Here is a 16,463-nt window from a genome sequence, read left to right on the forward strand (position 1 = left end):
AGTCTGGAGCAAGAGAGAAGCCATTCACAAATGGATTTACCTCATTGATCTCTAAATAAATGATGTAAACTGTAAATAGCACCATAAATTCAAAGAGGTGGAGAGATCACTGTCGATTTGCCTAGTGAAAGAAGTGTTTTTGAAGAATATGTAGGATTTGACTAAAAGAGAATTTTAAGAGGGCAATTCAGGCATAAGGGTAAAGTATTACAATTTAAATGAAGATACTTGAGTAACTTTTCTAGAGTTTTACCAGTCATGTCACTAAAGACAACTTGATAATTTGTATCCTGATTAAGATTTAGTAGCATTTTTTAAAAAATTCTGCAAAAAAAAAAAGGAGGGGGGATGAAATGTTGGAGTGGACAAAATAAAATTTTCTTTAATTTTATGTTATTTTCTCCTTCACATTTTAGGTGTAAGTGATGTAGATTATAATCTCTATCCAAATAGAGAACTACAAGTTCAGTGGCTAAGGTCTTACCTTGAAGCTTATAAGGAGTATAAAGGATTTGGGACAGATGTTACAGAAAAGGAAGTAGAAGTACTATTTATTCAAGTCAATCAGTTTGCATTGGTAAGTTTAAATATTAATAGTTGCTAAAAATTCTTCTCATGACAATAAAATTTGTAAATGTTTTTTATCTTGTCAGTAGATACAATACAGTTAGTGATTTTTGAGCTGTATTTTATAAATAAGGAACTAATTCAGTATACAAGCTAAAAGTAATTGAAGGAAAACATTTTTATGACTTTTTTTTCCCCTCTTTGTACAAGGGAATCTTACTTAAACCTCCTTTAAAGTGAAAATTTTAATATAACGAAGACCCCCCACCAAATCTTAAGTTCATGATCCATTTCAGCAGTACTCATTACATTACATTTGGCCTTTGCTTTGGATCATATGATCAAAGGTTTAGAATTGAGAGACCTTAAGAGGCCATCTAGTCTAATCTTCTCATTTACACATGAGAGGAATTGTTTGTAATGGTTTCAACCACATAGAATCACTAGAATGTTAGAGAATGGATTTTAGAGATCATTTAGTCCAAGCTTTTTTTTTTTTTTTTTTTTTTTTTTAAATTAATATATAAGAAAATCCTGAAAAGGTAGTTTCAAAAATAAATTGTAGCAAAGGCAGGATGAGGACAGTCTAGTGCTTTTTGTATTATATCTCATTGCCTCCCTTCTGTCATTATAGTATACAATATTCAAACCATATTTGTTCCATAACACTTTAACATAACATATATAAATGAAATCATCACAGGTTGCACTTAGTATCTTCATTTTATGGAATGAAATATTAAGGTTCTTGATGTTTATGATTGAATGTTGATTCATCTAGATTAAAAAAAAAATAGCAATTTCATGATTTATAAATCCAAAATGTTTTTTGATGTACAATTGATGCTTTTCTCTTTCTGATTACTATCCTCTCTGGAGTTAAAAGTAATCAATATTTGCTTGACTCCCAAGACAACTCTTTCTTCCTTATTTAATAGTAGTAGTAGTAGCTTTATAGGTTTAAATAATCTGAAAACAATATTCTTGAGGATACAACAAAGTTGTTAGAGCATCCCTTAACTGAATTGGACAATATCCAAAGTGTCATGAAGTTAAACTTGGAAAGCATCTGTCTATTGATTCTTAAAGGATTTATATCTTAATAACCTCTTTCTTTTAGGGTTAGTTATGATAAAAGATTTGTGATAAGAATGTATACAAAGCATATGGAAATCTTGCTTTTTTTTTTTTTTTTTTTATTCAAGAAAATAGGCTGTTATTGAGGGGGAATGACCTTTGTGAATAACTTTGAGGGTAGACATAGGTGCAGGGTAAGATTGGGAAACATTTTTATGGCAACATAGACTATGTGAAGAAGTAATAGTATGGAATAAAGGTACTACAAGAGTAGTATTGCTGCCAGGTTATGGAGAGCCTACGATACCTGGGTTGGGTTTTTGTTTTAATGGTAGTCACTTAAGACTTTTGAAAAGATAATGTTCATACTTGTGCTTTGGGAAGATTATTTTGGCATTTGTGTGAAAGATGGATTAGAGAGTAGAAATAAGAAGACTAGTTAGGAGACTTCTTATAATCTAAGCAAGAGGAGGAAGGGGGAATTGTGTTTCAAGCCCACTTAAGAAGTAAAAGACTTAAAAAAGTGGTCAGCTATATCAAGATAGAACTTGGGAGAGCAGTGTCTTAGAACAAAGAGGAGAAAATAAAATGAAAATGAAATCTTTATGTTGGAAAAAAGACTGCAATATTTTCAAAAATATTGTTGGAATGAAGTCATCGCAGAGGGTTGTATAAATGATTAGTGAGGGATACAAAATATAGGAGGAAGTAGTCAAGAGAAGGCATTTGAGGGCAGTAGAGACCTGACTCTTTGTAGATGATAGGGAAGGGAGCTAGAGGGAGAAATTGGAGAGTTGGCATAATTAATTGAAATATTCTTAATACAGGTTATTCATAAAGAAGGGTTTGGGGTTGGAGAAGCATTATATATTAAGATACTTAACTAAGAAATCCAGGAACTAAAGGGGGAAATCAGCACAGAAAGCATTTGAAATGAAGTTCAGTAGATAAATAGAATTGTTTGTCATTGAATTATATTCATGGGCATCCTGGATGGAAAGTGGCAGTAATTTACAGATTTAGAAAACATGGAACCACATTGTAGTAATGATAAAGATTTCAGTTTCATCTCAATGGCTCTTTTTTCTAACGCAGAGCAGTGATTGACGTTTCTTATTCAAAACCAGGCAACATATAAATCCAATTCTCATTAAGTAGGGGAAACTTGCTATGGTACAGTAGAAAAGAGAGCTGGGTTTTTTTTTTTTTTTTTTTTTTTTGTTTGTTTGTTTGTTTGTTTGTTTGTTTGTTTTAAGCAATATAGAACTTGGGCTCATTCAAGTTAAGACTTTGCCATGCCATGTGTGTAACCTTAAGAAACTTTCTGGCCTCAAGTTTCCTCATCTGAAATAGGAAGCAGTCTCCTCTACCTCTAAATCTATGGTAGGTTAGAAATGATGGGAACTTTGGGGGGGAAATTATCACTTCCTTAAAATGTATTGATATAGAAACGGTTAAGAAAGCCTGGACCATAGGTCCAGAAGTATCTTTCTAAATTTGATTAGAGAAGATTTCAGAGTTCAGACAAAGGATAAAAGCAGTATTAACATGACATAAAATGCTACAGTGGAAGTCAGTATAATTGTTCTTTCCAGAGTTATCAACTTAATGGTCAGTTACTCTTGCTTTTGAAACCCCAGATTTATTGATTTCTTTATTTTCCTTGCTAGTTCTTCATGCTAAGAGAAAACCCCGAGTTCCATTCTATTTGTATGGTGGATTTTTACCTGGATTCTAGCAAAACATTTAACAAAAGACTTTCATGCTGTTGTAAAGAAAAGACATATAGATTTGTACTAAATGATAGAATAATTAGATAAATTTTGACCTGCTTGAATGTCTGTGACTAAAGACTTCATTGTTTGTGTTAATCTTTATCTGCATTTGGCCCTGTGTTAGTTGAGATTTTTTTTTAATTAGTGACTTGCCTGAAAAAGGATGGCATCCTTAATGAATTTGCAAATAGTAACTTAAGTGACAAAGATTAGAATATTTTGTGTACTAAATAAAGACATTTACTAGAAATAAAGGTATTTTGGGGTTCCAAAAATCAATTTTATTTGTTACTACATGGGGGGAGATGTAACTTCCTAGTAATTTATCTGAAAAAAAAAAAGCTATAGTTTTCAAGGCCTAAAATGCTTACCATGAATCAGAAATGTATTGTAACCTAAAAAGCTACTAGGATATAAAACGTCAATGACAATAATAGTGTAAAGAAATAATCCCCCTTTATTTTGTCCTTGATCAGACCAAATCCAAGATATTATGTTCAAAACTGGTTGCTACATTTCAGGAAAGGACATAGATAAGCAAATAAGCTATATGGTATCCAGTGGAGGGTAGTTGGGATTGTGAAGAACTTCTAGGGGCATGCCATATCTGTTAAAGGAAATGGGAATGCTTACCTTCCGAGAAGAAAAGACTTAGCTGTCTTCAAGTATTAGAATTGTTATGCCTGAGGGCTTGTTTTGTTTGGTCCTAGAGGAAAGACCTCCAAGATCTCCAAAGTGGGACTTGAAAAGGGCCAAACTTAGGAAATGGAAGGAAAAGCTTTCTGATGATCCAAAAGTGGAATGAGTTTCTTTAATATATTCTCCAATTTCTTGAAGATTGTCAAGTAAAAACTTGTTAGGTATGTTTATAGTATAATTGTTCAAATGTGGACTAGATGTGATCTCTGAGATGTTCCGTAATTCTGTGGTTAGTAGATAAATAGAGATTCCCTTCCCCCCCCCACCCCCAAACAAGGTCGTCCTGCACATACTATGTAATTGTTGTCTCTTGATTTAAATGATCACCTCAGAGTAAAGAAGCAAGACCATCTGTAAGAGAGTGAGAAGATGGTGAGTAAGGTAACAGGGCATGAATAAAAATGTTGCCTTGTTAATTAAGATTAGATAGTACACATTGTGGGGAGACAGCTTCGTGGCATAGTTTTGTGATTTTATTTAACAATGTTTTGTGGTCTGAGACTTGAAACAGAGAAAATAAAAGTGATGTTCTTCAAGGTTGGGGATTTAAGACAAGAACAGCAATAGTTCAAAGCTGTAAAAAAAAAAAAAAAACTGAGTTTTGTGAATGTGAATATATCATTGTAAAGCTAGGGGAATTGACCAGTGAAGTCCTAATAATGATGGTGGACAGAAATAATAATAATAGGATAAAATTAAGGGAATCTGATGTTGAGATGAAGATATAGAACAGATTCAGAGTAGAGGTGAGGGGGGGGGGTAGCATTCTGGAGAAGTGGAAAGACAGGAGATTGTGGTTGGGGGGAAGGCTGTTAGGGTGAGGTGATTGATGAAGCCAGAGAAAAATAAGCCATAAAGGATAGAGATAGCATTAGAGAACTGGTAATTTATGAGATGTTAGAAGTTTTAGTTGTTTTGAAGATGGAAGGGGTACTACTGAAAAATACCAGGAATGTAGTGTAGTTTTTTTGATATGGAGAAATTTAGCAAGAAAGGTGTAGGAGATGTTTAGCAGTTGGAAAATAAAAGGATTAGAGAAATAGATTAGAAAGTGGGGTGGAGGAAAATATTAGAGATTGTTATTAGGGTAGGGATATTTGTTGAATTTCATTAAGGATGTGGATGTTTTAAGTAGAAGCAAACATTGTGATAAGTTTCTCAAACAATTAGATTTTATAATTAAGACTTTAGACTTAATAAAAATTTTGGACTATGGTACATATAAAACTTATGTAATCTTGAGTTAGCTGTATGTAGCAAAATTTTTACTTTTAATTTATTTGTATTTATTTGATTTGTTCCTTACAATTTTTAGTTCTATTTTTTTTCCTGGTAAATAATTTTCATTACTAGCAATTGTGATTGTATACTTCATTTTTCTTATCTTTAAGAAGGATTATAATAGTGTTTTTTATGATTTATTTTATAATGTGAGGACAGTACTTTGTAATACTGTGAAGTTTTTTATAAATGATTATCCATGTTACTACATTGCTTCATTTTGGAAAAAAACAACTAATTAGTAAGAGCATAATAATTTAGCAGGAATGTTTTCATGTCTTCTTCCTCCCTCCCTACCCCCTAATACATATATCAAATACACCATTGCTTTTGGCATTTTGATAACCCATTTTACATTTGGCTAAAGCTTGTGCTAGGAAATAAAGGGTTTTTTTGTTTGTTTGTTTGTTTTTAACAACAGTGTATTACAAGAATCACCATCCAAAGCAAGACATTTAGCAATTATCATAATCATTAAAAACAGTTATTGAACATACTTCATTGGATTGCGGAGATGATTCTTGGTTTTTGAAGATTATAGAATCAAATAGAATAAAGTACAAACTGGAAAGGCTTTAAGTTGAAGCTTGTCAATAGAGTTTTTGTGTAGTCAGACACCATCTTAGAGAAGCTTATTCCAAAATCATGAATCACATTCATGAAGATGATCCACCGAAGTGTGGAAGGAGAAGTATCCATAATGATAGTCACACACAGATCCTTTGAATTATTCATCTTAATAGGAATCCTTTGTAAGTATAGTTTCTGAATAAATTCTGTATATTGATTCAATTTAGTAAACATTATTAGTTACCTAACTGTCAGATATTATATAGGCTGTCTTACAAATACCAAAATTAGATATAACTTGCCCTCATGGAGTTTACACTCTACTAATGAGGGCACACAATGTGTAAGCAGATATTCTTGGGGTGTGGAGACATAATTAATAACTGGGAGAATAAGGGAAGTGCTCTTAAAAGCCGCACTTGATCTTATCCTTGAAACAAGTTAGGGATTCTCAGAGTTACAAGATGAAGTGTTCAGGCATGGACAGGTGATGCAGAGACAGAGTGAGAGAACCTGGAAAGTCACATAGGAAACAAGTTTGCTGGGTTGTGTTGTGTGTGAATGAAATATGAATAATATGAAATATTGTTTTAGCGTTTTATTCTAGAGGCAGTAGAAATCCACCACAGCTTTTTGAGGGGCAGGTGACATAGATGTATGCTTTAGAAATATCACTTTAGAGATTTGTGGAGGATGGATTGCAGCAATGAGAGACTGAATATAGTGAGACCAGTTTAAAAGCTGTTACTATAGTTATAGTTCATGTAATGTGAGGAAGGGAAAAGAGGTGGTGATGTGAGTGAAAGAGAACAAATGCAAGAGATGTGAAGAGCAAGTAAATCAGACTTTTAATAAATATTAGGGGTGAGTGAGAAGAGTCAAGGATGATACAAGGGTCATGAATCTGGTTCACTGTAAGAACAGTAATACCTTTAATAGGAAAGTTAAAGATGGAGGCAGTTTAGTAGACAAGATAAATGCTTTTTTTTTTTTTTTTTTTTTTTTTTTTTTTTTTTTTTTTCTGAGTAGGAATCACCTATAAAACACTTAGTTGAAATGTCCAACAGGCACTGGGAGTTGTGGGGTTGAGAATTTGGAGAAGAGGGCTGGATTTTGGAGTCTTGGTTGGCATGGAGGCATATACAGTAGTTGAACCTCCATGGCTAGGTGACCCTGGGCAAGTCACTTGACCTTGATTGCCTCAAAAAAAGGGGGGGAGAGGTGATGTTAGCTGGCTTGAGTTCAAGAAGGCTGAGGATTGAGGAAAGATTATTAGATTTATCAGTTAAAAATGATTAGTGACCTTGGAGAAATGATAGGCCCAGTGATAGGGTTGGAAGTCAGATTTCAAGGGAATGAGGAGTAGGAAGTGTATAAGTAAAGGCAAGAACAATTTTTCCTTGGAATTTGACTGTAAAAGAAGAAATCTAGAGAAAATAGTAAGATCAAATGAAGTGTGTTTTAACTATCTTTGTAGGAACCAGTAGATAAGGAAAAAAAAATTGTAAATTAGAGAGTGGATGATCAAGGGACAAACTCTGAGAAGAGACAGAATATGGGATTAAAGACAGGAATTGACATTGGCAAGGAGAAGGACAAAGGAGAAAATGATATGAGATTTTTTTTGTGTGTAGAATTGGGAAGAGGGAAGTTGAGACATGAGAGAGGGAGGAAGATGGGTTGTGCATATGGCTTAAAAGTTTTGGAAGGTAAAATTTTGGAACTATAATAGGAAAAAATCGATACATGTAACACATGTATATTCCAGAATACCTTTCTCATACCAGTGAGGTTGGGAAAGTTTTCTTTGTTTTACCGATGAAGAAACTAAATATCAGAAGAGAAATAGAATTTGCCTGTGGTTCACACTGTTAGTAGCAAAACTGCCCAGAGGCTAGGTTGTTTGGCTACTTCAAGTTTGTGTTTCTCAAAGTGGGTGGGATGGATATAGATTATAGAGTGTGACTTAGAAGAAGAGATTCCTGAAGTCTGAGAATCTGAGTTTGAAGGGATTTCAACAACCAATAATTTTTCAGCAACAGTATTCTAGAGAAGGAGTTCTGACTTTAGTGATGATTTTGTTAGTTTTTCAAGGAAGCCTATTTCATTTTAGAAGTCTAATTGTTAAGAATTTGTCCTTGCAGGGAGCTGAAATTTGTCCCCAGTGTACTTTCCACTCACTTATTTCTCCTAGTTGCTTTCTGGAACCAAGTTGAAAAAGAAATAAAAATTTCCTGGAACAACAAGCAGGATTTAGAATTGAATTTAGGGCTGGTTTGAATCTTAGACTAATCGAATATGCCCACACCTTATAGAAGTAGGAAACATGCCCAAAGAGATGTTACTTTTACAGAACTACACAGATAACTGCTCTTAACCTAGGATTTGTGCAGGTGTCCTAAAATCCAATCCAAAGTCCTTCCAAGTTTTACTCCCTCCTCCCTACTATCATAGGAGCTATAATTGGTGCTAAACAAAGGGGAGAAAATAATCATAACCTTTAGGCACTCAGGATTTACCATTCACAAAGCTAAGATTAAAAACACGAGTTGTTGCACTACAGATAATAAAGTATTTGAAAATAATTAAACAGTTCGCATAAATATGGAATATTTGGCATAAAATGTTAAAATTAGCATTTTTATTGCTTGTCTCATAAAAAGTGCTGTGTTTGAATTTCATGAAGGTTATTCTTTTTCCTTAGGCTTCACATTTCTTTTGGGGATTGTGGGCTTTAATTCAAGCCAAATATTCTACCATTGATTTTGATTTCCTTGGGTAAGTTTTGATTTTTACTTAAGTGTACTTTCTTTTGATTTAGGATTGCATTGGTCTAACCCTTAAAACCTATATAAAGCGTTTTCATTACATATTTTGAAATTGTAAAGATAATAGTTTTTGGATCGTGAAGAAATCTTTAGTCTCTTCCCTAAATACGAAATGTAATTTTTTAAAGATCCAGTAGATGGCACAATAACATAAAACTTATGTTAAAAATAACAAACTTTAAAAATTGTCCTTAAATCCTGAAGCTTTTTTTTTAATCTGCATAGATTTCAAATTCTTGAAATAAAAAATTTTATGTTTTTCAGTTTTTATTAATTTTGCTATAATTCTCTTCTCTCATTAGGTATGCAATTGTTCGTTTTAAGCAGTATTTCAAAATGAAGCCTGAGGTCACTGCATTAAAATTACCTGCGTAAAGAAGGATATTTAGTTAACCTCAAGTGACTACGCAATCCTTGTGAACCATTTTTGAAAACAGATATTGAACAGCTAATATTTGTTAAAATTCTGTGATTTCATTTGGTTATCTTGCTTTATAACTGATGCCTCTAAACAGCCAACTTATCTTTAAATATTACATCTAATTCAGAAATGTACCTACTGTCAGTATGAGATGGATTAGAAATTTGTTAAATCTACAAAGGTCTGTAGAGATGGCAATTTAATCCTTTCTTTGATCATTTAATCTGTTATATGTGAATTATTTATTATAGATTTAACTTGATTCCATTGCTGCTTTCCTTAGTTTTTGTAAAAGAATTGAATATAGGTAATGAAATTGTTTCTTTTTTTTTTAAAAAAAAAAAAATTTTTTTAACATTAGATTAATTTAGGTAAATGTTTTTTGGGGTGTTCATTATAAATAATCTTGTTGTACTGTATGTAAAGAGTCATTTATTCTTGAAATGCCAGGAACAAGGTATAATAAATTTAGATTATTTAATTCTGGGCTAGGAGGTAAAACTTTTCATGGCATGGTACATTTTCTGAGTTGAATACTGGAATGAATTGCTCCTGGGAATAGAAATTTTACTTACCCTTTTAGTCCTGGAATACATTTACTAACACTATCTTAGCAAAATCTTTATGATAGAGGGTGTTTTCTTATCTAAAATGTGAATATTTTTCACTATTCCCTTTTTTTAAATTGCTACATACAATTATTTCTAAATTATGTGTAATTCTATGTATTGAACAGCACTATGATCTTTTTAAAACATTCTACTTTTCCATTTGCTAGTCAGGGTGAGTCAATGAGCAATTTACTCCCCTTCTCTAAGATACCCCTCTCCCCCAAACAAAAGGAAGGGAAATATTTAATCACTCAGCCTCTATGCTCCTAACTTGGTTTCATATCTTTAGCACAATTAGATAGTACTAGGAAAAAAATTAGAATGCTTATAGACTTATAACAAATGACTATTGCTGATGAATGTATATAAAGTTCAAAGTGATATATGGAAGCTGTGAAGAATTAAATATTTTACAGATAAATTTGAAGATTTGATCATTGTATACTTAAATTGTTATGCCAAGAAATCTTTGAATTCCAAAATGTGAATTAAGGAAAAAGGAAGATATGTATTGGTTTTTTTGGATTTTATTTTAAAAAATGGAGGGTGGGGGCTGGTCACCCTGGGGAAGGGAAGAAGGAACTTCTATAAGGTAGGAGTCAGTCTTTAAGCTTTGAAATTGCTGTGTGAAGTTTTGATAGTCAACTTTTTAAACAATTGTCCTGACAAGTTTTGCACTTTGGTCACATAAGTGCCCATATAAAGTTGACATGATGTGCCTGCATATTCAGAATGTGCAAGCACAAACTTATCCTACAATTAAATATTGCAGGGAAAAACACACACACACACACACACACACACACACCCTCTTTTAAGAATGCTAATTTTCAGATTACTTAAACCTTTAAACCTTCAGACAAGCACTTTTCAAGATTCTTGAAAGCAGTTTATAGAAAACTTTAAAGGTCATTTAAAGTTGTAAAATTCATTAAGTAAATATCTTAAAAGAAATTTCTTTTCATAACAGTATTAAATCAAGATTCACTTTTCTACCTCCCCTTCAATCTTATTAAAATTAGTCACATTTTGATTTTATTTTAACAAAATAATGGAATCAGTAGTTTGTTTCATTTGACTCTAAATTATTTGAAAATGAAGTTTTCCTCTACTATTAGGATGTGGAGTTTATGAAAGTTCTTTTAGTGGATTTTTTATCTTCTTCATAGAGAATAACAAGTACTGTGGAGAAAATATAAAACATTTTTGATTTTTTGCTTTTTGGTTATGTAAAGAGTTAACAATTTGTATCTGTCAGACCTTTGAAAACAGTAGAAAATATCCTTTTTATTTTTCTCAGATTGTCTTCTCAAGCTGGAAATTGTAGATTTTGACCATTCTCACTGAGCTTACTCTGCTGGTAAACTAATAGAGCCTTCTCTTCTCTGTTTTTCTTAGGGATTAATATGGAATGATGAATTGGTAGGGACAATCACTTCTTCCACAATGATATGCCTAATTCACACCTCATTGTGTATATAGATAATGGGCACAGAACGGGCATGTATATATAGTCTTGCTTTTTATCTCTGGCATGCAGGAGGAATTGATGGGGAGAGGGGTGCAGTATTATGATTGTTTTACTCCACTGGTTTATGGGATCATAGTGCAGATAGTACTTTTTTAGAAAAATTAAATTTGCTTCACAATAACCATTTAAGGAATTTAAAAAGGAAAAATCTCAGAGCTCTAGAAACATTTATAAAAAGTTTTCTTTGTGACTTGCTGAAATGCCATTCTGTTGCCTTTTTTCTATGCTAAGTTAAGAGGCTTGAATGTCATACATGATAACTCAACTTGTAGTAAACCTGGTATTGGAAATAGGAAGAGGGTTATATAAGTGACATTCAGGTATGCACAATGTTAGTCAGTAGACCATAGTGGCCTGGGTGCTTTAAAAAGCAACATTGAGTAAATTATTTCCTTTCTTCTGTTACCATTTGTAAAATCAGACCTGGTTAATCATATTTAATTTTTTTCTTTTATTACCAGTCTCTGGAAACCTACAAAGGTGTGGCAATAAGTCACATACTTTTTGTATGCTTATTTAAGTTTACTTGGAACATTAAAATTAATTAACCAGGTCTGGCCATGTATATAAAGCAGTGTAAATAAATATGTGTAAATTAGTGTGAATTATAACTTACACTTATGAGCTTGTGTATTTGCTTTTGTAGAAATTTCTCTATAAATAATCAAGCTCCTTATCTCCTCACATCCTTTTTGCTGCTGTTGTTTGTTAACCTGGCATATCTGATGGCTCTGTTTATACAGTGGGAAGAAAAGAGAGATGAAACTTAAGAAAAATTGTAATATGCTGTTACATTAAGGGCAGTACTTAATTTATAGGTTTTATTAACTTTATTAGTTAGCACTTAGCCTTTGTTAAAGTAAAGATTCCTGGAAGATAGTGATTTAATTCAGTACAGTCTTAGGCAAATAGAACTGCATTTTTTTTTTTAGTTTTAATTATATATTATATAACAGTTGATTGAAAACTTTTTTTTTTTTTTTTACCCCTTCTCTGTTTTGGAAGGATTTAACTCTTACATCAAGAGGAAAATCTGAGTGTAATATTCATATCTCTTAAAAGAAAATTTAAATCTCTACAAATATAAACCATCCATCTTAAACTTCATAAGTATATTCGTTCTAGCATGGTAGCAGAGACTAAAATGTTAATCCAACTTTCTAACATCATTTGAAGTATATTACCTGATTTAAAGAAAAATTTCTCTTTCTAGAGTGTCAGGTAAAATAGAAACCATTCCATTTAAATTTTTACATAGTTTTATCCCTTTGGTTTCTTTTCAGCCCTTCTGTAATTTATAAATCCTGACTTGTACAAAATATAATTTGGTAGTCTTAATTTCTATTTACAACACTGCTTTTGGTAGCATTTAAATCTGTGGCTTTAGGACACAAGAGTTTAACCTATTAAATATTTCCCAAATTTTCATTTGTTGGAAAAACTGATTCAATAATTTCTTTGAAGATGTCAGAAGAAAGGGTGATGGTGGCATTAATTGTGATTGCTTTAAACTAACAGGAAATCCTAATTTTTCCTCAAGGAATCAAGAGCTATAAGCAAACAATTATAAAAGTAGCCACATCTTTTGTTAAAAAATTGCTTTGTGGGAATTATGTACTGTATTTCTCATTTGCTTTCCATTTTCTCTTATGATTACAAGTTATCTAATGTGATTTGAGTATGTGGAAGCCTATGTCACATTTTATAACAATTGGCATGTTATTAAGAAATTAGAGTAGTGTTTGGCCAACCATTTTCTAGTATATGTGATTAGTCATTTTAAAAATTACTTTATACAAGATTAGAATATATATAAATGTGTATATGTGTGTATTGCATATATCATGTAAACTTGTGTCCAATGCAATATTTTTTTTATAAAAAACATGAGGTTTTCCCAATATTTTAAGCTCAAAGACTCAATTTGTTGCTGTCAAATACTTTGATTTACATCACTATTGGTTGCAAATAGAATTAGGGTTGCAGAGTTGTTATGAAAGTATTTTCTTCCATCATGTTTGACACGTAAAGAGTGAAAATTTTTTTAAAAATATATTTTTTCCTACAAAGTACTTGGAAGTGAAACCAATAACATGTATTAAACAGAGGGCAAAGCAACCCTGATGTTTCTATTAATTTAAGAACATTTTATTTTCATTGATCTTTTTAAAGGTAACTAAATATACTTGAGTCTTTAGAATTCTCTGAAAGAAAAATGATGGAATTGCAGATTAGAAAATGATCTTGTATAAACTTAACATGTTGGTTAGTTTCTACCTTGGTCTACTTCACTTTTTCCTCATGTTAAAAATATACATGTGGTAGACTATGGATTAGATTATGAAACGTGTTTTCTCTATACATAGCCTTTTAGTTCTGATACTGAAGATTTGGTTTAATCCAAAACAAAAAAAAAAATTAAAAATTTTTAAAAAATTATCCATGAACTTGCAATGTTTTCCTTGTTTAAAATGTAACAATTTGGTGGTGATAGGCTCCATTTTACATTATTAAATAAAACTAGCAATGAGAAGTAGGAGATGGCCCATGCTGTAATATTTTTTTGACATTGAAATTCTTTATTGGCCATTGGTTGTGAATTAAAAAGCAAAAACTATCTTAGATAATTGGGAAGTTAGGGGGGGGGACTAGGATGAGAAATTTTCCATGATAGTGAACCTTACTTCCATATGTCATGAAGTCACCTCTGTGGCCTGGAAAAGACCCTGGAATGGAAAAACAAAATGTTTAAAATCACTTTGCACCTATCTCATGTGCTGTCATATATTTAATATGGTGCTGTGCAGGAAATTGTGTTCTCTGATCATCTAAAGCAGTTTTTCTAAAGCAGTGGTTCCCTAGAGTTTTCCAACTCTATGAAAATTAAATCAGCAAAGACTTTTTTTTTTAGACTGCTGAATTTCAAAAGCCTTTACACATCCCAAGTCACTTTCCATAATATCTTAAGTATTGTTTAAATTTAAAATAAAAAAATTTTTGGAAGAAAAGTTATTGCTTTGAGAGCTTAAATGACAGCTTCCTTAAAATCAGATGGAAAAACAAAATTAAATTCAAAGTCATTGTATTAGCTGTGTTAGTTAGATTTGGAAATTGTGGCATAAGGCTTAAATTTGTATTTATCAAATGTGAACTGTAGTAGTGTGATGCTGCTTTGTATATACTGTAAGTGCTACACATAGTCTCAGCACTGAAAATGTATTGATACCTCTCAAATGAGTTCAACTTGAAGTGTAGGTGTTTGATATGCCTCAGAAATGTGTGTGTCTGAGAATCTGTTAATGTTTGAAATTGAAGATACTTCCTGTTTTTGTTTCATTTAATTTAAAATTTAATTTTTACTACTGTTAATTTGTCAATATGTTCTGTGGATACAGTGGGGTTGCTGGTGACAACTAAGATGTTAACCTCATTTGTTTTGGCTATATGTATCATTAGCTATTATTGGAGTCGATTGTATTTCTTTTTAAAAAGTGATGTTTAAGCTTTGTTTTTGTTGTATAAATCTTTTTGCTATTGATTAAATGAAGGAATGTATCTTTTTGAAGAGATTTATATTCTGTAAATAAAAACTGGTTGTAACAATAAAGCTAGGTTCTAACTTCCATGTCTGTACAAATATATTATAGATTTCAAGCTTGAAGGAGTCTCAGAGGCCATCTAGTCTAATCCCTTCAATTTATAGGTGCAAAGAGGCTAGTCTTAGACTTGCCCATGGTGACAGCTAGTGTCAAAGAAAGGATTTGAATGTAGGTCTTTGGGACAGGGCTTCTGATCTGACACACTATTCACTATACTATATACTATGTATTCTTATCCTAATAAAAAAGCTTCCTAATTGAAATCACGCAAAAAATAAAATATACTTGAAACCAAAGGGTTTGGCAAGGAAGGTATCTTTCTGCTATTAACAGAAATCCTAGTAAAATGTGCCCTCAGTTGAAAGTTGCTTATGGACTTGTCCATTTTGTTCTAAAGATTGGCAGTTTAAGGGAAGATGAAGATATCCTTAACGGATAAGAAAATGTGTTTTTATACTTACGTGACAGGGATATTTGTTTTTGAATTACTCATCAAAGGAGGGGAAAATTAGGAAGAGAATGCTTTAACCTTGAATATTCTTCCAAAAAAGTTTATACATACATATTCAACTATGTAGTTTATGTTAAGACAGGTTGGTGACAACTGGTAGAATGCCTAACTTGGAGTCAATAATGGGGGTCACCTTAAAACTGTCCTCTGACTTTGGGGAGAGCCATGAGGGAACTCTGAGAAACTCTCCTCTGGGACAGGCCTGACTCAGGGAATCAAGATAAAGTGTCTTTATTCCATTATCTGGTAGAACTAGCTGTATCCTCTTATTGAGCTGAAAATTAGTCCAGGACCACTCACTTAGTTCAAACTTAAGTGATTCATTCTACTGGAAATCTAGTCCTGAGGGCAGTAATCTCAATTGAAACTTCAGTCTCAGATTTTCTATTAAAGGGCAATTTTAAACTCATTTCTTTGCAGAGGTCTAAGTGGCACAGCTGCCTACCAGGACCTCCCTGCCCTCTGTGAAGACACCCTCTCCTAGTGTTAATACCTCTGCTTTTTCTCTCCAAGAATTCTGTGCTAGGACTTTTATCTCCCCAGGACTGACTTTTCAGTGCCAATAAAACTTTTGCCAGTCAAACTTTTGGGGTCGTGAATTCTTTGAACCTGTGCCACCAGAAGGGATTCTCACACCTCAACTCTGTACTGCTACTAACCACTGTAATACCAGAGAAACTGAGACAGAGGTTAGAGACCAATTCAATAGTTTATTAAATGGAGAGAGATACTGGGACCAAAAGGAGATGATCACGCCCTCCCTGACATCTCAGGAAGGGAGATGAAAAGGACCAAAGGGAAATGGAGGTTGCTAGCGGGTTTCTGGGCTGAAGGGTCTTATTATGCGCAAACCCATCAGCATGGGAGGTATTACAAGCACATAGCAATAACGCAGAGGTTATTAGGATGACCTCCCTCAGTCAGTGCAGGCTCGACTGGTGTAACAAACATGAATTGTACACACAAGTAGCAGAATACAAACAAATAAATCAA

General features: G+C 32.7%; 1 protein-coding gene across 1 annotated transcript in view; it reads left to right on the top strand.

The window, feature by feature from the left end:
- ETNK1 (ethanolamine kinase 1) overlaps positions 1–14,985 on the top strand; it is a 67,501-nt gene extending 52,516 nt beyond the window's left edge. The window contains exons 6-8 of the mRNA XM_031938455.1: positions 417–577; positions 8,674–8,747; positions 9,100–14,985. Of these exons, the coding sequence (XP_031794315.1) occupies positions 417–577; positions 8,674–8,747; positions 9,100–9,172 (308 nt within the window). The 3' untranslated portion in view covers positions 9,173–14,985. The remainder of the gene's footprint in view (positions 1–416; positions 578–8,673; positions 8,748–9,099) is intronic.
- The last annotated feature ends 1,478 nt before the right edge of the window (positions 14,986–16,463 follow it).

This window comes from Sarcophilus harrisii, chromosome 5, assembly GCF_902635505.1.
Source record: "Sarcophilus harrisii chromosome 5, mSarHar1.11, whole genome shotgun sequence".
Lineage (NCBI taxonomy): Eukaryota > Metazoa > Chordata > Mammalia > Dasyuromorphia > Dasyuridae > Sarcophilus > Sarcophilus harrisii.